Raw genomic sequence first — 20,909 nt, 5'->3', positions numbered from 1 at the left:
AGAACGAGAAGAAGATTGCGCCGCCGAAGCCTTCGCCGAGCCGCCTGCTGCCGAACCCGCACCCCGTCAATCCCTACCTCGCCAAGGACCCCAAGGCGCGCAAGGTAGAAGACCGATTGCCCGACGTGGAGAAGGGCGTGGTGCGACGAGACGGCACGCTTGCGCCGTTGGCGGGGGGCATTCCACGCGCACCAGCGAGCCACGTCATCCACCACACGCCAAAGGTGCTCGTGCTCGATCTCGACGAGACGCTCATTCACTCCACCAGCCGCTCGCCGACGTGGAGTGCGCTGCGTGCCGGCGCGGGGCGGAGGCCGACGGTCAGCACTGGCGGCAGTCTGCTGGGCCTCGACGGCCTCGGCGCCAGCCTGGGTCTTGGAGAGCGCGGCGTCAGGCCACATCAGGTCGAGGTGCTGCTCGACGGCCGCAGCGTCATCTACCACGTGTACAAGCGGCCGTACGTCGACTACTTTCTGCGCAAGGTGAGCTGCTGCTGCGGCAAGCATGGCGCGCCTCTGCTTATGCTTCTGTTGCAGGTCGCGAGCTGGTACCACGTCGTCATCTTCACTGCGTCGGTGCAAGAGTACGCCGATCCGGTCATCGACTGGCTGGACCAAGGGCGCGGCCTCATCGGCGGCCGCATGTTCCGCGAGGTGCGCAGAGCAGAGGAGCGCCACAGTGGCGCACATGCTGACGCAGCAGCCTCGCAGGCTTGCACGTACCGCAACGGCTCGTACCTCAAGGACCTGGCGCTGGTGGACACGGACCTTTCGCGTGTCTGCCTCGTCGACAATTCGCCGATGAGCTACCTCATCAATCCAGGTGCGTAGCAGATGTGCCTCTTGCCGCCACGCAGCCTGCTGACTCGCTTCTGCAGCAAACGGCATTCCGATCGAAGGCTGGACCCACGATCCGAACGACGAGTGTCTGCTGGACCTGCTGCCCGTGCTCGATGCACTGCGCTTTGCGTCCGACGTGCGCAACGTGCTCTCCATCCGCGGCTTTTGAGCAGCGAGGCCTCTTCTGCGGCGACACTACTAACTGAGCAAGCCTCTCTCTCTCCTCCTCCTCTCGAAGACACATGCAAACCTCCCGCATCATCACGCGCATCAACTGCATAGCCCGCCCTCGCGAGCGCCGTCTCGCCCACACATCCATCAGCTCCCATCACCCACACTCCGTCTTGACCTCAGCCTCGCCCTGCTCTTCTGTATCTCTGTGCTTACACCTCCACACTCATCGCGCCCCATGTGCGCCTGCCTGCCTGCTGCTCCTGTCTCGCGGCCCGGCCCGAATCTACATCTGCAAACTCGCACAGCTGATGAGGAGGATGAGTGAATTGCAGAGGAGTTGTACAGGTGCAAGAGAGAGAAAGAGAGAGTCGATGACGGACGAGCAGAAGGACCAGAGACAGAGCTTGAGAGACTTGTGCGAACTAGAGGGCCGGAGCGCCGCGCGCGTCGGCGAGGCAGGCGCTTCAGATGCCTCCACCGCTGCGCTCGGGACGCACGTCGCGCCCGCCGGGCAGGCTGGAGGCGTGCAGCGCCGAGCGGCGCTGTGCGAAGGCGTAGGCGCCGGTGAGCAGCGCAGCACTGCAATTGGGCAGGCTTCAGCGTGAGATGATGTGGCAGAGAAGCGAGGTACCGTGGCGGCACTGTGTCGGTGCAGCGCCACTGCGCCACTGCGCCACTGCGAAGCGCTGCACTGGCAGGTGCCGCCGAGTCGAGGGCCGAGAGCACAGCTGTGGCTTGCAAAGCATAGGAGCTGAGGCAAGGGCCACACGTAATGGCCGCGCAGCCTCACTGAGCCCGTCCAGTCGAGCGCACGACTGCTGCTGCGCGCGCCTCTGTCACTGCTGCGCACCTGTGCACCCACAGCGTCGAGCAACGTGACGCGCCACTCACCCCGCGAAGAGGTTGATGGGGCGCGTGAAGGCGGACATGACGGACATGTCAGTGCGGACGCGATGAGGCGGGCTTTGAGATGCGAGAGGTGCGGTGAGGCAAGTTGCTGCTGGGTGCTGCTGATGGTGGTGGTGGCGGGAGGAGAAGCGGCGGCGGAGTGGAGTACGGCGCACGTCGAGGGTCCGTGCTGCTGCGCGTCACACAGCCATCACGCGACCTGTCAGCAAGAGCGGAGCCCGCCTCGGCGCAGCAAGCGCCGGCGTGCCGGGTGTGGGGAAGCGTGGGAGCAGCGCACGGCTGGGGAAGCGCCCCACGTGGCGGCTCCTCGCACGTCGCAGCTGAGGCCTCGAGCTGCGCCTGACTGCGCAGCCGCCACAGCGAGAGTCCCAGATGCAGCACGAGAAGAGGTCCCGCATATAGCAGCATCTCTCACTTGAGGCAAGGCAGGAGCACGGTGTGAGCAGCAGAGTCCCTCGCGCCGGCGCCGCCGCGAGCAGCAGCGCGGGAGAGGCGCTCGGCGGCGCGCGCGGCGGCGCGGATGTCGCCTGCTCTCGGTGCTCTCGGAGGCTGCGAGCGCCAGCTGCGGAGCTGCGACGATTATGATGCGAAGCAGCACATGGCCAGCACCTTCTTCAAAAGCTCGCGAAGCAGCAGACATGCGAGAAGCAGTACGAATATGAAGCATTAGGCCTGATGCGAGGCAGCTCGTGCGAGCGCAGTGTGTGAAATACAAATGGAGAGGAGCAAGGCGAGACGCGACTTAGGGCTGCTCCGAGTAGGCGCGCGAGTCGTCGACCTTCTGCGTGAGGCCGGGGTACTTGCTGCCGGCAATGTCGCGCTCCGTGCGGCCCTTGGGCTTGCGGTTGTCGCCAAAGAGCGCCGTGCACGCGCCGAAGCTCTGGTCGAGCATGGGGTTGAGCTTCGTCGAGATGCTGTCGAGAGCGGCCTGGAGCTGCGAGCCAGAGAGCAGGCCCTGCAGAGCGGTGGGAGCCTGGCTCTGGATCGTGTTGGAGATGAAGCATCCGAGCTTGTAGGGGTCCTGGAGCGCCTGCGCATTGTAGGCGCCGCCCGTGAGGTCGCCGAGGTCGATGCCGGCGAAGGAGTTGACCGTGCCGGTGTTGCCGCCCACGCCCGTCGTGCTCGGGTAGGCGACGGCCTGCTGAGCGACGGCAGCGACGATGTCGGCGAGCGTCCACTGGTTGGCCGGGTGGCGGCGCTTGTACGTGCTCGGGATGCGCTCGTAGCCGTACTTGTACGTGAGCGTGTCGACGCTCGACGGGTCTCCCGTGTAGCTGAACCACTCCATGAGCTCGGGGATGGCTGTGACGCCCTCGGGCTGCGTCTCGTTGCGCGTGGCCATCATGGCGACGACGAAGTGGTGCGCAGCAGGCGTGAAGGCAATGCCGGCAAAGGCGGGCGAGTAGTAGTTCGGGTTGTTGGCAATCGAGTGCAGCTTGCGGCGGTGCTGGTGCTCGGCCATGACACGGGGCGTGATCTGGCCCTTGTACTCATTGTCGCCGTTCATCTCTTGCGCAAGATCGATGAGCTCCTTGAAGAACTTGGGGTACGAGCGGCAGTTGCTGTTCTCGCCGGTCGGCTGCAGGAAGTCGCCACGCGTGATGGACGCGTCACCTGGAGAAGAGCGTCAGCGACAACTCAGCGACGACCCAGGGTAAAAATCGCCAGTGCGAAGGACCTACCTTCGCTCTTCAAATGTCCTAATCCGCAAATTCCGCTCTGTTCGCCAAGCAGAGCGTTCTGGAGGGGACCCAGGAGAGCCGACTTGGGGGTGCGGCCGCCGATGGACCACTTGCCGGACACCGGGTCGCCGTCGAAGAAGCTGGTGGTCGTCTCGAGGACTGAGGTGGTCAAGGACGATCAGCTATGTGTGGCGAAGAATTGGGAGCAGAATTGGGAGGAGAGGACGGGAGAGGGGGGGATGGGGAGGAGAGGTTGGGCGCGACGCGTCGGAGGTCACGCGCTCCCGACCTCGCGGGTCCCCGCGCCCTCCGCCATCACGCAGGATAATACTCACACACGAGAGCGTCGGTGCTGAGGCCCGTCATCTCGTGGAGGCCGTTGATGACCGTCTCGCGAGTGGCGATGCCGTCGCGCGGGAGGTAGCCGTGGTTGGCGGCTGCGTTGAGGCCCGGGCAAGGACCGCGCTGGTCGTCGGGGCCCGGAGCGCGCCACTCGTGCTCGCCGGAGAGGCTGATCGTCTGCAGCTTTGCATCGAAAGGCTGTTGCGAAAGCGGCGCACGAGGCAAGCCAAAGTTGTCTGGGACTGCGTATTTTTTAGGGTTAACTTCATGGCAACATGTTCTGCAGTCTCTCTTCATGTACTCACACGCAGAGACGGGAGGCAGACCGACGCCTTGACGCTCGACGAACTCGCGCGGCAGGCCCTCGAAGGCGTTGGCGCGAGCCTCGGCAAGTGCACGCATGGTGGCGGCGGGGAAGGCGGCGGCGCCAGAGGCGGCCAGAGCAAGAAGTGTCGAATAGGCGGCGAACTTCATGTTGAGGGGAGGGAGAGGAGGAGGGGTGAGTGGCGAGAAAGCAAACAGCCTCCGGAGGCCCTACCTTATATGCCTTTCCCGTCTCTCTGTGCTCGAGCACGCCACTGCACGTCCGTGCTGTTGACGGGCCCGTTGTGAGCGTCCCTAGTGCATCGGAGAAGGCGGCAGACTGCACAAGGGGGCAACGACGGGGTGCAGCACGCGTTCTGCGGCTGCCCATTGCGCTGCCTGTCCGGCCGAGGCCAAGACTCCTCGTGGCCGAGCATTAGCGTCTTTCTCCATGTCGACAGCAAGACGAGGAGGGTCTGCTGCATCCTGAGCAGCTCAGCTTTGGCCGAGGATTCGAAATGCGGGGCAGTGCCATTGGTCCTCCCGATGCGAATGCGGGGGGAGGCGAGGTGCAGCGCTGCAACTCGACTGCCCGAGCTCACAGGATTCTCCGTGCGAGCTGCCTCGCACGCCGAGCACCCTACTGTCAGTGGCCGGCCGTCGAAAAAGAGTGAGCTAGAGCGTCGCAGCGGCGTCATGGCCGCAGCGGAGCGGCCTTGTTCGACGTGTGTGCTGGGCCGCTAGAAGACATTGGGGATGGACGCGCCGCTGCTGGCTGACTTGGTGGCACGGCACCTGACGGCTGTGCGCTGCTCTCTCGGGGCCCGAGCCGTCGCCAGTGGCAGCAGCCGGCGGCGCATCTCGCAGCGTGCAGGGCGCACGAGGTCGAGCATGAGGCCCGTCCAAGCATCCAGGTGGCCACAGGCGCAGCCTAGCAGCGGTCCATTCGCCGGCCCGCTCTGCATTGCCGCGGAGGGTTCGGGCAGGCAAGCTGCTCGCTGCTCCTGGCATGCTCCATGCTCATGACGCAGCGCTCGCAGCGGCGGAGCCCCAACAGACGGCCGCGCATTGCGCAGCAGCGACCCGTCACAGCCGCAGCCGACGGCCGGTGCCCGAGCCGTTGAGGTGCGAGCTGCGCTCTTGATCTGCACTGCAGCACAGAGCGGCAGAGCGGCAGCTGGTGCAGACGGAGCCGCCGACGAGCGCCCGCTTCCGCCGGCTGCGTTGCCGAGGCTAAGCTTGGGGCTCAGACGAAGGGCGCCAGATCTCATCCGGCGAGCGGAGAGAGAGTGCTGGCGCCTCTCTGGGGCCGTCTGAGCCTCAACGCCACCACCGCTCCGCTCTCGGCCGCACCACCCAGGGGTCTGCTGGCTCTTGGCGGCCTCGGACGCTGCGCCGATGCGCGGCGTGACGCTGAGCATCGCCATGCCCGAGGCCGTGGCGGAGCGTGTCGGCAGCGGAGCGGCGCGCGTGTCTCTCCTGTCTGCTGCCGCTGCTTTCCCCGAGCCCGACGCAGCGAGCAGGCGCACACGCTAGCCCAGCCGCTACCCCGCAAACCTCGGCCCAGGAAAGCGTTGGAGCGTCAAGAGGCAGATGCGAGGTGCGCGTCTCTCAGGCCATGTCGCGCGCTCCAAGCTCGCGGCTGCACGCCGGCGTCTGCTCCGCGTTAGCGTCGCGCGAGGTCGCCGCCTCGCCGCAGCGGTCCAAGCGCGGCCCGTCGGCGCGGACGCAGCGCAACAGGCAGATGCGGGGTGACGCCGTCACTTCTCCATCCCGCACCCGCACCCCTCCAATGCCCCGCCGCACGCTGCATGCCAGCGCGTCCACGCACTGAGCGCCCCCCAGCGAACTCTTGCCTCGGCCCACCACGCTGCCTCGGCCAGCGTTGCGGGCTAGACGTGCATGCGAAAATCACTCGTCCCCTCAGCATGCGCGACGCAGCGAACAGAGCGCAGAGCTAGCATGCATCTCGCGCCCTACGCAGCCAGACAGCTCAGCGTCAGAGAAGAGCGGGAAGCAGAGGCACAGGAGAGACAGCGGCAGGACTCGCAGAGGGAGATGCGCAACAGCCAAGGTGAGCGGCATTGCAGGCTGTGCTGCGCATCCGCCCCGCGTCGAACAAATGGCCGCATCGTGAGCCTTCAGGGCTGGCGCTGGATGCTGGAGCAGCTCAGGCGCGCTGGAGCGCCGGCCTCGCAGTCAAGGATGCTGGGGTTGCGTCGAGCTTGCGTGCCGCGTCGGCCGTCGGCAGCTGTGATGGCCCGCGTTTTGCAGGTTGGATGCTTGGCTCTGCGGGCGTGAAGGAGCGAGGAGAGAGAGAGAAAAGGCGCATGCGGCACGCCACCAGGCTGTGCATCTTGAGCCGAGCCGCGACTGCCGGCCCTGCGCTTGGACTCTCTTGCTGCGCAGGCTCATGGAGCACCTCTCTCGAGGTCGCGGGACAAGCACGCTCGAATACAGCAAGTGGCGAGTGTGGCGACAGACAGCGCTCTTGTTCGGCTCTGCCCAAGCTTTGCCGAGCTGTCGAGCACCCCTGACCCATGACAGGGTTCTCTGTCGCTCCAACGCCGCGAGCGCAGCGCCACTCTTGCGACGCAGCCGCGGCTCACAGACGGGCTGCAGCGAAAGAGCTCACATGCCGAGCCAGCTTTGTCCGAGAGTCGAGTAAGAGGCGTGCACGACAGCAGCAGCGACGGACCGTGCTGGTGCATCGCCCGAACGCAGCCTGCACGACAGCTCTGAAGCTCTGAAGCTTGGCGAGCGAGATGCCGAGGCAGGGTCCCTCTCGGCGACCCGGCGGCAACGCATCCGGTGCGGCACTTGCACGGCCGCCACCGGCTCGCCGGACCGTCAATCAAGATGCAGAACAGGCTAGCATGAAGCGCGACAAGACACGATGCGGCATTGCGGATGCGAGCGCAGACGTGACAAGGAGTAGGAGTACAAGCTGGGTCAGGAGGCACGAGAGCGCGAGGGCGGCGTGGGTGAGTAAAGTGTCATGGGCTGGAAAAGGCGGAACGTGGCGAAGAGGGGCGGACGAAGCGGGCTCAAGACGAGGTTGGGGTCGAGGCGGCTTTGGCGGCGCACGTGCTTGCCGAGAGGCGAGGCGACTAGCAGCCGTCGTAGCTGTGGGAAGGAGGAGGGTCAGTCACTGAACGGGAAGGATGTGTGCCGCCTCGAGCGTGGCACGCGCTTCTCCTTCCCCTCCACGACCACGACACAAACACGCACCGGCCGGGAATGATCTTCTTGCAGCCCGACTGAGGATGGCGAGCAGGGCGTCAGCAAGGTGTCGTCGAGGAGAGGATGCGCCGGCACGCACCGTGTCGAACTGCAGCGGGCAGTCGGACTGGTTGTCGCAGCAGCTGAGGAGCGCGAGCGTCAGCAAGGGCTGCATCGGCGATCGGCAGCCGCTCCTCACCGAATGCAGATGCGGTTCGCGTCGGGCTCGACAATCTGCACGTAGTGGTTGTAGCCGAGGCAGACGGAGCCGGCCGGGTTGCCCTTGCCGTCGGTGCCGCCGGGCGCGCTGTCGTACTGGCCGCCGCCGTCGTTGGGCTGCAGGCGCGGGCTCTGCGGAAGAGGCATCAGCACGGCGACAAGCATGGCGAGGATGGTGCGGCACGCACAGCGCTGGCATTGATGCAGCCGGTGAGCTGCACCTGGCGGCCGCCCGACTTGCCGCGAGCCTTGGAGACGAACGGTCCGCTGGTGAAGAACTTGGCCGGCACCTGAGAGAAGATGGTCAGCGAGGGACGCGGCGGGGGTGACGAGCCAGATGACTCGCCTTGCCCTGGCTGCTGTCGTAGCGCTTGGTGCAGTAGCTCTTGGCGCCGCCGGGGAACTCGCTGTCGCCGATGGTGCTGTACTTGGCGCGCGGGAGGATGACGCACTGGGGGGGGGGGGCAAGGCAGGTGTCAGCATGGAGAGGCGATGGCGACGCGGTCGGGCAACGCACGAAGTCGGTGCTCGACGTGACCCAGACCTGCAGGTCCCTGTATGGCACGCTGGTCAGCGAGGCCGCCGCGAGGGCATGCCTTCTGTCGCACGCACGGAGGCGCACGGCTCTCGAGGTCGCTGCGCGCGGCGGGCTGCGCGAGCGAGGCGCTGGCGAGCGCGAGGGCGGCGGCGAGGGCGGCAAAGGTGCGGAGGAACATGGTGTTGGAGGCGGCTAGGTGGGGGGTGTGGAGGAGAAGGTGGGGGTGCCGCTCCTTGACAGCTGCGCGATGGCCGCCCTTATGTAGCTGCGAAGGCTGAGCGAGGGCCTGCGAGGGCCGCGACCGCATGGCCAGTGCAGCACAAGGCAGCATGATCGCTGCTCCCGCCTCCGCTGCCGCAGCGGGACGCGCTCGCGGCCGCCGACCCTGCCGCCTGCCGCCCGGCGGGAGCAGGCCGCCGAGCCGCAGGCAGCGGCGCCGCAGTGCCGCCGACGTCGGTCCAGCACCAGCCCAGCGCAGCCCAGCAGCCACCGCGCACGGCCATGGGTGCCTGATCTGGCTGCGTTCCCCCGGAGCGGCCACACGCCACGACGACGCACCACGCGTCACGCTGGGCGAGCTGCGCGCCTCGCCGTGCTTGGCCCTGCACGCGCCTGTCCAGCCATGGCCGCTGTGCATGCTTGCCCCTGGCCAGCGCTGAGGTGCAGTAGGCCTGCGATGGCGCAGCGCTGCCTCTTCTGTGCGTCGCTGCTGCACGTCGCTCCTATGCGAGCGAGCCTTCTCTCGGGCGTGCGGCAGAGGAGCAGCGAGGCGTCCCAGGCGCGGGACGCAAAGCGCGGCCTTGGCGCTGCACCTTCGGCGCGCAAGAAGCCGCGCGGCCCGGCGTCTGTCTCGCGTTGAGCGGCGGCATGCGGCCTCGGCCGTGCGAGGACCCTCTGCGGCAGAGCGCAGAGCGGCAGAGCAGCGCCTCACCTCGTGTCCCTTCCGCGCCGCAGGTCCGCCGGCCAGGCGGACGCTAGCGCATGCAGAGCGTCGATCGGACGAGGGGCGGCTCGGCGCGAGTCGCCTGCGCAGGGCAAGGCACAGCGGCGGCGTTGCGCTGCGAGCGGCCCTTGGCTGGGCACGGGGCTGCGGCGCGCACCAGCGCTGGACGCTGCCTGCTCCCACTCCACCTCACCCCTCTCGCTCCCCCTGCCATGTCCGACGCAGGCACCGGCAACACCCCACACGCCGGCCGTGCCGTCGCTGTCAACGTGCTCGGCACGCTAGGCGCCGTGAGCGTGGGCCAGATCTGCTCCGACGTCGCGCGCTGACAGCCGTGAGGCCGGCAGGTCTTCTGGTCCGTCCAACTCCTGCGTGAGCTGCCTCCCACCTCTCGGCGCGCCTCCTGACCTCTGACGTGGACGCCTGTCTGCCAGCGCAAATGTCAGTTGGCGCTGGCGCCGTCTCGGCAGCTTGGCGCACCCCCGCTCACACCGCTTCGTGGCGCGACAGATGGCTCAACTGGCGTCGGGGCCACACGCGCGGCCTGCAGCCGAGCATGATGCTTCTCTGGGCCGCCGCTGGTCTGCCGCTCGGCATCCACAACATCCTCGCCGAGCTCAATGGTACGCTGGCTCAGCCGGTGCGAAGCGGCCCGCAAGTGCTGAACCCGAGCGCCATCAGTCGCGCTGCAGGTGCAGGCCCAGATCCTCACGGCGCTCTCGCTCGGTGCGTGCGAATCGAGAGCTGCACTCGCCCAGGCTCTGACATGGACGCGCAGTCACATGGGCACAGGTCATGTATCTCGGACATGTGCGTAGCCATGAGCTGCGCCTGCAGCGCCGCAGCAGCTCACGCTGCATGGCCGGAGACAGAAGTGGAGCATGCTCAAGACGCTCAGCGTCACTGGCGCGCTCATGGCGCTCGCCGGCGGCATCGAGGTGGCTTTTGTCTGTGGCTTTCGAGTGAGCACTCCCCCTGCGCTTCAACACGAGCGGCCACTGAAGCCCCCCTTGCGCAGTACGGCGCGCAGAGCGTGCCCAGCAGCTTCATCCTCGCCATGGCCATCCTAGCCGCCGTGGGGCTAGGGCTTGGCGTAGGCCGGTGTGTCTGACACGCCTCCTCGACCGAGAGCGCATGCTGATGCTGTGGAAACCAGGCACTACGTCGACATGTACCAGCACCGCTCCGTGCGGGGCATCTCGTGGGGCTTCGTCTTTCTCGACGCCGGCGGCGATCTCTTCTCGCTGCTCTCGGGTCAGCCGCGCCGCTCTTGCCCCCATGTGAAAGCCACTCGCTCACAATCGCTCCACTCCAGTTCTGCTCGAGCGCCCGCTCTCCGCCGCCTCAATCGCCATCTACGCAACCGAGCTGCTGCTCTGGCTCGGCGTCATGTTCGCCGGGCTGGCGTGGAACGTGCCGCAGTGGTACAGCTCCCGTCGCGGCGTCGAGCGGCGTCACGACTCTGCCGATGCGCAGGCCCCGGCACTTGAAATGGAGCCGCAGCGCTCGCCCGCTGGAGCCGCAGTCGACGCCGACGCGGCCTCGTCGACGCACAGCGTCTTCCGCACGAGCGGCTGGGATCGCCTGACGCGGCGACTTAGAGATGCAGCGCAGCCAAGGCAAGAGCTGTGAGACGCAAATGCCATGGCATGCCTGGCTGCGTAGAGGCAGGCATCCCGCAGCGCAACACGTGTCGCGGCTGCTCGCCCAAGGAAATGCGGCAAGAAGATGGCGTGCGTGACAATTGCGGAACAGCTGAGTAATGCTACAGGGGTATGGCGTGCAGGAAGACGAGAGAGACGGATGCAGCGCAAGCCAGGATGGTGGGCAGCATGTGCGAGATGAAAGAGACGCCAACGACCGCAGTGCGCGTGTGCCCCGCTCAGCCGAGGCTGTTGTTCCAGTTCATGCCCATGCCGAGCGGATCGCCGAGGTTCATCTGCCCGTTCTGCCCCTGCATGCCCATCTGCTGTTGCTGTTGCTGTTGCTGCTGCTGCTGCTGCTGCTGCTGTTGCTGTTGCTGTTGCTGCTGCTGCATCAACGCGGCAAAGTTCTGCATCTGCTGCTGCTGCGTCTGCTGCTGCTGCTGCTGCTGCTGCTGATTCGCGTTCGGCGTGCCCAGATGTTGAGGAATGCCGAGGTTGTGCAGAAGCTGCTGCTGCTGCAGCTGCTGCGCCTGATACTGCGCCGCAGCTTGCTGTTGCTGCTGCTGCTGCTGCTGGAGCGAAAGCATCTGCTGCGAGTGCGACGACTGCATCGAAAAGGCGCCGCCGTTGAGCGCGTTCTGCCCGAGCAGCTGGCCGTTCATCTGCGGCATGCCTTGGCCTTGGCCTTGACTCTGCTGCTGCGGAGTTTGTTGACCGAGCTGCTGCTGCTGCTGCTGCTGCTGCTGCTGCTGCTGCTGCTGCTGCTGCTGCTGCGATTGCATCTGCTGCTGCTGCTGAGCCTGCATCTGCCGACTGGCCAGCACGGCCTGCTGCATGATGGCGTGCTTCTGCGCGTCGGTGAGACTGGCCATGCCGCCGTGGATGTTGTTGGCGTTGAGCTGCTGGTGCAGCGAGAGCATGAGCGCGCGCTGCTGCGGCGTCATTTGCTGTGCGCCCGTCGGACGAGGCTGCGGCGGCTGCGCAGATTGTTGCTGCGGCGTGTGATGCTGCTGCTGCTGCTGTTGCTGCTGCTGCACCTGCTGTTGCTGCTGCTGGAGATGCTGCGCCATCGAGTGTTGCTGCTGCTGCATCTGCGCATAGTTCTGCTGGCCGTTTTGCTGCTGCTGTTGCTGCTGCGCCATGGCCGCAGCCATAGCCTGCATCTGTTGCTGCTGCATGCTGAGGCCCGGCATCATGGCCGCACTCTGCGGCGGCGAGCCATGCATGCTGCGGGGCGTCGGAGCGGCCGAGGGCATGGCGCCGTGCTGCCCTGGCTGGCTCTGCTGTTGTTGCTGCGAGTGCGTCGGCGGCGGCGGCGACATTTGGCTCTGCAGCGGCGTGCCCATGTGTCCTGCGGCGCCGGGCGGGATGCGCGAGGCCATCTGCGGCGTGCCGGCCATCGTCGTGGCAGGCGAGGCGGCGTTGCTGGAGCCCGGCATCGTCGCGCTCGTCGTCGATGCCGGAGCGGCAGCCGCAGCTGCAGCAGCGGCAGCAGCAGCGGCGGCGGCCTTCTTGGCCTTGGGCATCTTGCTCGGCGGCACCTTCTTCGGCGCTGCCGACGCAGGCGTCTTCTTCTTGGCACTGGCCGATTCCGGCGCCTCTGAGCTGCGCGGGCCCGAAGGAGCTGGAGTCTTGACCTCATCTTCCTTGGCCGCAGCCGCTGCCGCTGCAGCCGCAGCCTCGGCCTCGCGCTGCTTCTTCGTCTTGCCCTTCTTCTTGGGCGCCGGCGTAGATGCAGCAGCGGCTGCAGCGGCGGCAGCCTCGGCTGCCTCCTTCTCTGCCTTCTCCTTCGCTTCTCGCTCTTCCCGCTCGCGCGTCTCCTTCTCCAGCTTGGCCTTTGCCTTCTTGGAGAGCTTCTTCGCCGGCTTGGCCTCGTCCTCCTTGGCTGCAGCAGCAGCTGCTGCTGCGGCGGCGGCCGCGGCGGCCGCAGCCTCCTCTTCGGCCGCCGCCTTCTCCTTGGCCGTCTTCTTCTTCTTCTTCGCGGGCTTCTTCGTCTCGCCTGCCTCGTCGGCCGCGGCGGCGGCAGGACCACTGGCGCCCGCGATGGCCGCAACGGGCCCGCCAGCAGCCGCCGTCTCGGCCGCGATCTTGCGCGCTCGCCAGCCTTCGATGAAGGAGATGCGCTCGAAGCTGCGACGAGGCGTGTCAGTGCGGGATCAGCAAGGTCTCAGGCCTGCCTGGGCGGCCCTCTCCGCGCCGCATACAGCATGCCGTCCAGTTGCAGCGATCACGGCACTGTCGCAGCACAGCTGCCATGCCACAAGGCTCTCACGAATGCTCCCCCTCTCGCCAAACCCCCTCGCAGCTCCGTACTCACCCAGCTCTGAATGCGCCCTGATTGCCCATCTCCTTGCCCGCCTCTCTGGAGCGCACCATGAAGCGCATAATCTCCTCTCTCCGTCTCCTCTTCCTTGCCTCTTCCTCCAGCTCCGTCGAGTTGCCCGGCGCACGGCGTTTCAACGCGCCGCCGTGCTGCGTCTCCTCTTGCTCCCCGTCCTGCGCAGGTGCCGCCGGCTCGACGGGCGCGGAGGCCGAGGCGTGATCGAGAGGGATGAGCGTGGTGCCCGAGGAATGTGAGCTTGGTAATGAAGAGGGAGCGGCCGTGGCGTTGAGCATGAGATTGGCGATGCGCGCGAGGTGAGGATCGGGGTCAAGACAGAGAGGCGGCGTCGTCAATGCCTGAAGAATGTCGGCATCAGCGCGGCCACGAGACGTCAGGCAGGCGCACTGCAGGGGAGGAAGCTGCTCACCAGCACGCCAGCCTCGACCCTTGCCACCTCATCGTCGCTCCAGTTGCACTCTTCCCGGCGATCCCAGTTGCGCAAGTCGGTGTAGAGGCTCTCGTCGTTGGGCCACAGCACGACGCGGTACACCTCTGCCAGCGTGCCTGGTGCCGGCGCCGCCGCCTGTGCAGCGACGGCGGGAAAGGAAGAGAGCGAGAGAAAGCCGTACTTGGCCTGTGAGGGCGAGGGCAGTTGGAGAGGAGAGGAGGAGGGCGGTCGATGGTCGTGGATCTCGACGATGAGCGTGCCTGGCGGGGTCAACACGTGAGCAGATGGGCAGCCCCAGTGCCCGGCTTGCACACACACGCCCGCCCGCAAGACGCACCCTCGAAGAACTGCACGCGCGCCTCGTGGAGCACCTCGAGCAGCTCGCAGGGAATGCGCTGCTTCTTGACGTACTCGAGGAAGCCCTGCGCCGGCATGGGGTCAGCCAAGTGGACGTGCGTGGCCTGCCCTCTGGCGCTGTGGCCCACTCACGCGCATCGGCGAGCTAGGCAGCTGCATGCCGTTCTGCGCATCGCAGTTGCATCAGTGTGTGCCTGTACCTGCCTGCTGCATGCCCCACGTACCGCGCCCTCAAACGTCCAGCACGCGCCGGCAAAGAGGTGGATGCGGAGCGAGGGCGCATAGATGGGCGCGCGGTAGCGCTTGAGCAGCTGCCGTGTGGCGCGCGAGGCGTTGTACATGCACGACGTCGTCGACATGGCGGCGGCGGCGTGCGCGCGCTGCGTGCGAGCCGGCGCAGAGCGAGCAGAGGGGGAGGAGAAGGAGAGAGGCGGCACAGCGAGAAGGAGGGGCAAGGAGGTGGAGTGGAGCCAAGGCGCGCGCCTCGGCGGCGAATGGGCGCGCTGCACGGCGTGGGAGCAGCACCGCCCGCCGCATGCCCGCGCGCGCCACGCCCACGCACGGCCAAAAGCGCGCGCCTCGATCGGGCACCCATCCTGCCTTCGCTCCACCACTCCGCTCTGCCGGCGCCGTCCTCGCTCGCGCTGTCTTGGCCTCGCGCCGAAGCCGCCGCAGCCAGGCGGCCGCGAGGCACGCCGCGGCAGCCAAGCAGCCCAGCACCCTGCACCTCTCCTCATGCCCGTCCGCCTCCACTCCATGGCGCCTTCGTCATCGCTGTTCGGCTGTCGGCCGCCTGCGCCTCGTGTGCTCCTGGTGAGTGCACGACACGACCCTGCTCCGGGATGAGTAGCTGACAGCACTGTCGCAGACGAGTGTGTGTCGTCGACGAGCGCACGTCATTGCAGCCTTCGCCGAGCTGGTCGGGCATCGTCAACGACGTTGCGCCCGCTCAGGCCATCTTCTCCTCCGGTGAGTGTGCATGCCTGGCTGCTACGGCGCTCGGCAGCTGACATACGGGTGCGCAGCCGAGAGCGTGTCGTCGACCGGCAACGTCGAGGCCGCGAACGAGAGCATCGCGACGACAGCCGCTCGACCAGCGCGAAGCCGTCGACTCTGCCCAGCGCGGCCTCATCGCACGTCACGGTCGCCGGGAGGGCAGACTGCTGCCAGCCTGCATGGAGCTGGACCTTCGAACACGCTGAACGCGGCAGCGCCAACGGCCAGCGTGTTCGTTATTCAGGGCCATGCATGCCGGCAGCTGTCTCATCTCATCGCCGCCGCACGACGATCTGCAACTCTCAACGGGCCTCAGCCCGACACGCAAGCAACAACGACGAGGTGCTGCGGCTCGAGACGAGGACGCCTTCTTCACCGTAGCGCGTAGCCTTTTCGCAAAGCCATTGCGACGAGTCCTCACGCTGCGATGTCGAAAGCGGCATCAGTTCGAGCTGCAGGATGCTCTGCCACGCAGCGCAGCTGCATCAAGTTTCGTTGCTGTCTTCCTTCGACCGCCGAGGACGATCAAGAACTCTCAGCGCGCCTCGATACTCCGCACCACGACGACGACGAGCTGCTGCGGCTCGAGATGAGACTCGATGTATTGCCGCCTTGCGCGCGGGCTCATCGCACCTCGATGAGTCGCGCGTGCGGCGGTGACGACGTCGACTTCTTCTCGAACAGGATGCAGATCGTTCGCCATCATGCTGGTCGTCACCGGACGACAATCAGCAGCTCTCTTCGTCTTCAACTACGCCGCGCAGCTAGAGACGAGGTGCTGTGACTCGAGGAGTCGTTGGGCTCTTCATCGCTGCGCGCAGGCTCGTCGCGTGCCGACGAGCTGCGCGTGCAGCGACGAAGATGGCGACTGCAACTCGAGCTGCTGCGCCGTCGTTCGCCATCGTCCTCTTCCTCGTCGCCGCCGGACGATGACAAGCAGCTTTCGGCGCGTTCAAGCACGCCGCGCAACTCGAGAGGAACTCTGCACGTCACCGCCGCACGCGAGCTCGTCGCATGTCGACGAGCTGCGCGTGCGACGTTGTTGTTCGTGAGCGCTTCTCGAGTTGCAGCGCGAATCGTTCGTTACTCTCCTCGTCGTCGCCGGACGATCTCGAGCAGCTCTCGGCGCGTCCCATCATGCCGCGCGACTAGAGCGAGGCTGCAGCTCAAGCGCGTCCCTTTTTGCGTGCCGTGCGTGCAGCTCGTCGTCATACGACGAGCTTGCGCTTATGGCGTGCAAGAGAGAGACGTCGACTCGAATTGCAGCGCGCTTCGTTAGTCGTCTTCGTCGCCGGACAAGAATGAGGCGCTGCTACCGCGCCTGACCGCGTCTCTCGACGACGAAGACCTGCTGCAGCCCGAGCTTGCATGGCTTGGGGCTGTCATAGCTCTTCCTCGTCAACAAGCTGGTGTCAGGACGCCGTAGCGCGCCTGTCGACGTCGCACAGCTACCAGCCGACGATCGCTCGCTCTCCTCGTCGACGCCGCGCAAGATTGGGGTGCAGGCAGCGCTTCCAAGCCATCGCCGCGACAGCGAAGACCTACTGCAGCTCGGGCTCGTCGCGCCCGGACCTGTAGCAGCTCTTGACCGTCTTCACCATCGATGGCTAGGAGCGCTGCCAGCACCTGTCGACGTCGCGCAACGTGGGCTCAACTCCTACGGCACGAGGATGGGTCGCTCTCCTCCTCGTCGCTCCTGGATCGCGCTCTCAGCGCGTCTGAGTGCGCTGCGCAACTTAGTAGAGTGTCGGAGACTCGAGTCTTGGCTTCTACCTGCGCCATTGCGATCCTGCGTGGCTCACGCAGCATCGCGATGGCTCAGTGCTGCTCTACATTGTTGTGCGGCGTCCTTCGGCGAGCTCGAGGAGATCAAGGCGGCAGCGCGCGTGCGTCGGTCGACTAGAAGAAGCTCAAGATCAAGTCGCTCTCGGCATCGTCTCTCCGCCAAGTGCAAGCTCTTCGTGTGACGATGCACCGCCAGCTCGCCGACCGTCTACTCTCGATGCGCACTCCCGTCGTCGTCGTCGGGCGAGGAGGAGAACACTGAAGCTGGACGAGTATCATCACAGCCTCGCGATCGGGCCGAGCTCATGCTAGCTCGCCCCGCGATTTCGAGGCTCTCATGATACTGTTCCAGCTGACAGCGGTTTCCTCCTCGCCCTCCGTCCGCCGTCGACCGACGAGGAGAGGCAAGTGCGGTACAGCCATCGCATCGATCGGGGCTTCGCTAGCCGGTGAGTGCTGAGCCTTGCGCTCACCCGAGGACCGCGCTGCAGCCTAGCACACCTCTGACACTTTCGCCCTCTTCTTCTCATCGGCAGACACGCCGTCCACGCCATTCGCACCTCCATCGTCCAGCATACGTCTCATCATTCACTGCACCTCGTCATTCTTTGCCGTCACCCACCACTCTCTGCGCATGTGAAGCCACACGAGACGGGCGTCTTCGTCGTGCATCCGTCCCGTGGCCAGGGGCCACGCTTCCCGAGCCACGAGACGGATACGCGGCGATGACAGTTGGTCCGTGTGTTCTTCGTAGATACCCGTCATGACATACTACCCTAGCCGTGAATCCTCTGTGACCGAGTGCGCCAGCGAGGGCCGGGGCGGAAGACTGTGAGGCAGCTTGGCTGTGGGCTGCGTGACCCAAGACAGTGGCTAGAAGCGGTGCGTGCGCGACCGAGAGCAAGACAGCAGAGGGTCGGAGACAGAGAGGGGCCTTGCGTGCGCAGAGTGGCGGCGAGGGTCATGGCAGCCAAGAGCGAGGCCACGAGGTTGAGGGAGCTCCTCGCAGTCGAGCCGCGGCCGCGCACGCGCGGCACGACGCCCGTGCGGCGTGCTTATGGCGCGCCGGCGGCAGCTCGCGCATCTTCGCTCCGCACCACCACCTCGCACCCCTCATGCCGCCCAAGCGTCCCTCGAGCGGCGGCGACGACGACGACGTGGCGGCGAGCGGCGCCAAGCGTTCGCGCCTCGTCGTGCGTCTCAAGCCCTCCTCTGCCGCCGCCGCCGCGCAGGCGGGCGGCAGCAGCGGTGCCGCCTCCACCTCGTCGCGCGCCTCCAGTCCGCGCCTGGCCGGCGGCGTCGCGACCGACGATGCGCCCGACGACCTCGTCGAGCCCGAGTTCGAGTCGGGCTCCGATGACTCGGACGCCGGCGCGCACCTCTCCATTGCTGTGGGTCGGCGCCGTGCGCCGCCCAAAGGCCGACGGCGCGCCGCGAGCAGTGAGGCAGACACGAGTGAGCCGCACGAGGCCCTCACGCCGCCGGACGAGGAGCAGCGCGGCAACCACTCGGCAGACACGCTCAAGCTCGACCATGCCAGTCGCCCGCTGTGGATCAATCCCGACGACCGACACATCATCCTCGAGGGCTTCAGCCCCATTGCGGAGCAGGCCATGGACTTTCTCATCGCCATCGCGGAGCCGGTCAGCCGGTGAGTGGCGCGCGAGGGGCACCCATGGTGGCGCGAGAGAATGGAGGGCAGCCGCGGTGGCACGAGAAGAGCGGGGTGAGGGCGATGGGCGGAGGTGGGAGCGCAGCGCCGGGTGCCCGCTTGCCCGTCCGAGAGTTCGCACTGCTGGAGGGTGCCGGCGCAGTGAGCGCTGCCCAGTCGCTGCTGTGCCCCTGCGGCCCTGGCCGCCACGCATCTCACACCCCTTCCCAGGCCGACTTTCATCCACGAGTACAAGCTCACGATGTACTCTCTGTTTGCCGCCGTGTCGGTGGGCCTTCAGCCGACGGACATTCTCGAGGTGCTCAACCGCCTGTCCAAGTCTCCCGTGCCCGCCAGCGTGGCCGCCTTTGTGCTCGACAACACGCAGTCGTTTGGCAAGGTGAAGCTCGTGCTGAAGCAGAACCGCTACTACATCGAAAGCGCGCATGCCGATGTGCTCCGCCGCCTGCTGCAGGACGAGGTGATTGGCCCGGCTCGCATCACCGAGGCCGAGGGAGAGTCGAGAGCGCAGAACGGCCGCCTGCAAGTGCTGGGTCGAGCCGCGGCGCCGAAGCGCGGAGACCTCGTCATTCCCGGCACCGAGGGCGCGGCACGCAAGGCGGCGCCCGCCAATGCCGCTGCGGCCGCTGGTGCTGGCGGAGCGCAGATTGGTGCTCGGCCTGGTGCCCGACCTGCGGCGCCCGCACCGCCGACGACGGGCAGTGGCGTGGGCCGCGAGCCGCCTGGCTCGGCGGCGGGCGCATCAGCTGCCATGGCAGGCGCTGCGGCCGCCACCGATGCGGATCTGTTCAGCGCCATCATTGGTGTAGACGACGAGGCCGACGAGGCTGCGGCGCTGGACGACGAAGATGTGGTGCATTCCTTTGAGATTCGCGAGGAGCTCACCGAGGACGTGCGCCGGCGCTGCAACGACATTGGCTTCCCCATGCTCGAGGAGTACGACTTCCGCAACGATCGTCTCAATGCCGACCTCGACATCGACCTCAAGCCCGTGACGCACATCCGGCCGTACCAGGAGAAGAGTCTGAGCAAGATGTTCGGCAACGGCCGCGCACGCAGCGGCATCATTGTGCTGCCGTGCGGCGCGGGCAAGACGCTCGTGGGCATCACGGCCGCCTGCACCATCAAGAAGAGCTGCCTCGTGCTTTGCACCAGCTCCGTGTCCGTCATGCAGTGGAAGCGCGAGTTTATGCAGTGGAGCAACATCCAGGACAACCAGATCAGCGTGTTCACTGCCGACCAGAAGGAGAAGGTGCGGCACAGCTAGCCCGCATCGTCGTCCTGCACGGGCTGACACCCCCCCCCCCCCCCCGGCCAGTTCTCGGGAGCAGCAGGCATCGTCGTCTCGACGTACTCGATGGTCGCCAACACCGGCAAGCGCAGCCACACGTCGCAGAAGATGATGAATTTCCTCGAGTCGCGCGAGTGGGGCTTCATTCTGCTCGACGAGGTGCACGTCGTGCCCGCCAGCATGTTCCGGCGTGTCTTGACGAAGATCAAGGCGCACAGCAAGCTCGGCCTGACGGGTGAGTCGTGGGGGTGTGTGTGGAAGGCGGAGGCCGCATTGGGCAGCACGCTGAGCCCAAACTCTTCGCAGCCACGCTCGTGCGTGAGGACGAGAAGATCGACGAGCTGAACTTCTTGGTGGGGCCCAAGATGTACGAGGCCAACTGGATGGATCTGGCCGCCAAGGGACACATTGCGACAGTGCAGGTGAGGCCTCGCGCGTGCCCTCGCCCTGCGCCGCGGGCTCTCGCAGCTGACGCAGGCCCTCTCAGTGCGCCGAGGTGTGGTGTCCCATGACGCCCGAGTTCTACCGCGAGTATCTGCGCGAAAAGAGCCGCAAGAAGATGCTGCTCTACTGCATGAATCCGGCAAAGTTTCAGGCGTGTCAGTTCCTCATTGCCTACCACGAGAACCGCGGCGACAAGATCATTGTCTTCTCCGACAATGTCTATGCGCTCGAGGTGCGTAGCGCAGAGCGATGCGAAGTTGTTGACGCTGGCTCTGCACGCTGATCGCCCCTTGACGCTGCTGCGCCCCAAGGCATACGCCAAGAAGCTCAACAAGCTCTACATCCACGGCGGCATTCCGCAGACGGAGCGCATGCGCATTCTGCAGCACTTCCAGCACAATCCGCAGGTCAACACGATTTTCCTCTCCAAGGTCGGCGACACGAGCATCGACCTGCCCGAGGCGACGTGTCTGATCCAGATTTCGAGCCACTTTGGCTCGCGGCGCCAGGAGGCGCAGCGCCTGGGGCGCATTCTGCGCGCCAAGCGCCGCAACGACGAGGGCTTCAATGCCTTTTTCTACAGCCTCGTCAGCAAGGACACGGCCGAGATGTTCTACTCGACGAAGCGACAGCAGTTCCTCGTCGACCAGGGCTATGCGTTTCGCGTCATTACGGAGCTCGTGGGACAGCAGGAGATGCCGGACCTCGTGTACAAGACGCAGTCGGAGCAGATTGAGGTGAGTCCGGGCCGCCCGCCGCGCGCTCGCAGCAGCACA

At 66.5% G+C, this 20,909-nt stretch overlaps 9 protein-coding genes across 9 annotated transcripts in view; 5 read left to right on the top strand and 4 right to left on the bottom strand.

Annotated features, from left to right (window-relative positions):
* Positions 1 to 398: 398 nt before the first annotated feature.
* FA09DRAFT_302788 (NLI interacting factor) lies at positions 399 to 1,008 on the top strand (the record flags this gene model as incomplete). The annotated part of the gene is made up of 4 exons (XM_025740415.1): positions 399 to 482; positions 537 to 653; positions 711 to 822; positions 878 to 1,008. Coding segments are annotated over 4 exons (444 nt in total), but the record flags the coding sequence as incomplete, so codon positions are not given.
* A 315-nt stretch (positions 1,009 to 1,323) lies between these two features.
* On the bottom strand, positions 1,324 to 2,036 carry FA09DRAFT_332805 (hypothetical protein). Its single transcript, XM_025743605.1, has 2 exons — positions 1,905 to 2,036; positions 1,324 to 1,592 (listed from the first exon to the last, which is right to left on the bottom strand). The coding sequence occupies exons 1-2, from the start codon at positions 1,949 to 1,951 to the stop codon at positions 1,478 to 1,480; spliced, it is 162 nt and encodes a 53-aa protein (XP_025594967.1). The 5' UTR covers positions 1,952 to 2,036; the 3' UTR covers positions 1,324 to 1,477.
* Positions 2,037 to 2,664: 628 nt separating this feature from the next.
* Positions 2,665 to 4,243, bottom strand: FA09DRAFT_323723 (Cloroperoxidase; the record flags this gene model as incomplete). The annotated part of the gene is made up of 3 exons (XM_025741098.1): positions 2,665 to 3,536; positions 3,605 to 3,763; positions 3,940 to 4,243. 3 exons carry the CDS (start codon positions 4,241 to 4,243, stop codon positions 2,665 to 2,667), a joined length of 1,335 nt encoding a protein of 444 aa, XP_025594966.1.
* A 2,888-nt stretch (positions 4,244 to 7,131) lies between these two features.
* FA09DRAFT_332804 (hypothetical protein) lies at positions 7,132 to 8,498 on the bottom strand. Its single transcript, XM_025743604.1, has 8 exons — positions 8,303 to 8,498; positions 8,208 to 8,244; positions 8,037 to 8,141; positions 7,879 to 7,980; positions 7,671 to 7,822; positions 7,572 to 7,614; positions 7,481 to 7,509; positions 7,132 to 7,375 (listed from the first exon to the last, which is right to left on the bottom strand). The coding sequence occupies exons 1-8, from the start codon at positions 8,404 to 8,406 to the stop codon at positions 7,360 to 7,362; spliced, it is 588 nt and encodes a 195-aa protein (XP_025594965.1). The 5' UTR covers positions 8,407 to 8,498; the 3' UTR covers positions 7,132 to 7,359.
* A 1,112-nt stretch (positions 8,499 to 9,610) lies between these two features.
* On the top strand, positions 9,611 to 10,803 carry FA09DRAFT_302683 (hypothetical protein; the record flags this gene model as incomplete). Its single annotated transcript, XM_025740410.1, has 7 exons — positions 9,611 to 9,794; positions 9,853 to 9,897; positions 9,950 to 9,981; positions 10,044 to 10,133; positions 10,190 to 10,272; positions 10,328 to 10,425; positions 10,487 to 10,803. The coding sequence occupies 7 exons, from the start codon at positions 9,611 to 9,613 to the stop codon at positions 10,801 to 10,803; spliced, it is 849 nt and encodes a 282-aa protein (XP_025594964.1).
* Positions 10,804 to 10,935: 132 nt separating this feature from the next.
* FA09DRAFT_173306 (hypothetical protein) lies at positions 10,936 to 13,650 on the bottom strand. The gene is made up of 4 exons (XM_025739310.1): positions 13,546 to 13,650; positions 13,135 to 13,496; positions 11,275 to 12,947; positions 10,936 to 11,181 (listed from the first exon to the last, which is right to left on the bottom strand). Exons 2-4 carry the CDS (start codon positions 13,431 to 13,433, stop codon positions 11,054 to 11,056), a joined length of 2,100 nt encoding a protein of 699 aa, XP_025594963.1. The 5' UTR covers positions 13,434 to 13,496; positions 13,546 to 13,650; the 3' UTR covers positions 10,936 to 11,053.
* A 903-nt stretch (positions 13,651 to 14,553) lies between these two features.
* Positions 14,554 to 15,484, top strand: FA09DRAFT_173026 (hypothetical protein). Its single transcript, XM_025739308.1, has 3 exons — positions 14,554 to 14,758; positions 14,814 to 14,914; positions 14,971 to 15,484. The coding sequence occupies exons 1-3, from the start codon at positions 14,681 to 14,683 to the stop codon at positions 15,320 to 15,322; spliced, it is 531 nt and encodes a 176-aa protein (XP_025594962.1). The 5' UTR covers positions 14,554 to 14,680; the 3' UTR covers positions 15,323 to 15,484.
* A 944-nt stretch (positions 15,485 to 16,428) lies between these two features.
* On the top strand, positions 16,429 to 17,113 carry FA09DRAFT_173053 (hypothetical protein). Its single transcript, XM_025739309.1, has 2 exons — positions 16,429 to 16,955; positions 17,097 to 17,113. The coding sequence occupies exon 1, from the start codon at positions 16,545 to 16,547 to the stop codon at positions 16,842 to 16,844; it is 300 nt and encodes a 99-aa protein (XP_025594961.1). The 5' UTR covers positions 16,429 to 16,544; the 3' UTR covers positions 16,845 to 16,955; positions 17,097 to 17,113.
* A 728-nt stretch (positions 17,114 to 17,841) lies between these two features.
* The window catches only part of FA09DRAFT_344595 (DNA repair helicase rad25), a gene marked incomplete at both ends in the record, with an annotated part of 4,418 nt that continues 1,350 nt past the window's right edge, over positions 17,842 to 20,909 (top strand). The window contains 7 exons of the mRNA XM_025744654.1: positions 17,842 to 18,181; positions 18,242 to 18,377; positions 18,609 to 19,650; positions 19,717 to 19,924; positions 19,996 to 20,111; positions 20,177 to 20,365; positions 20,445 to 20,870. Of these exons, the coding sequence (XP_025594960.1) occupies positions 17,842 to 18,181; positions 18,242 to 18,377; positions 18,609 to 19,650; positions 19,717 to 19,924; positions 19,996 to 20,111; positions 20,177 to 20,365; positions 20,445 to 20,870 (2,457 nt within the window). The remainder of the gene's footprint in view (positions 18,182 to 18,241; positions 18,378 to 18,608; positions 19,651 to 19,716; positions 19,925 to 19,995; positions 20,112 to 20,176; positions 20,366 to 20,444; positions 20,871 to 20,909) is intronic.

This window comes from Tilletiopsis washingtonensis (assembly GCF_003144115.1).
Source record: "Tilletiopsis washingtonensis strain MCA 4186 unplaced genomic scaffold FA09scaffold_28, whole genome shotgun sequence".
Classification (NCBI taxonomy): domain Eukaryota; kingdom Fungi; phylum Basidiomycota; class Exobasidiomycetes; order Entylomatales; genus Tilletiopsis; species Tilletiopsis washingtonensis.
Note: the sequence above shows the minus strand (reverse complement) of the source record. Positions and strands in the feature narration are given on the sequence as shown.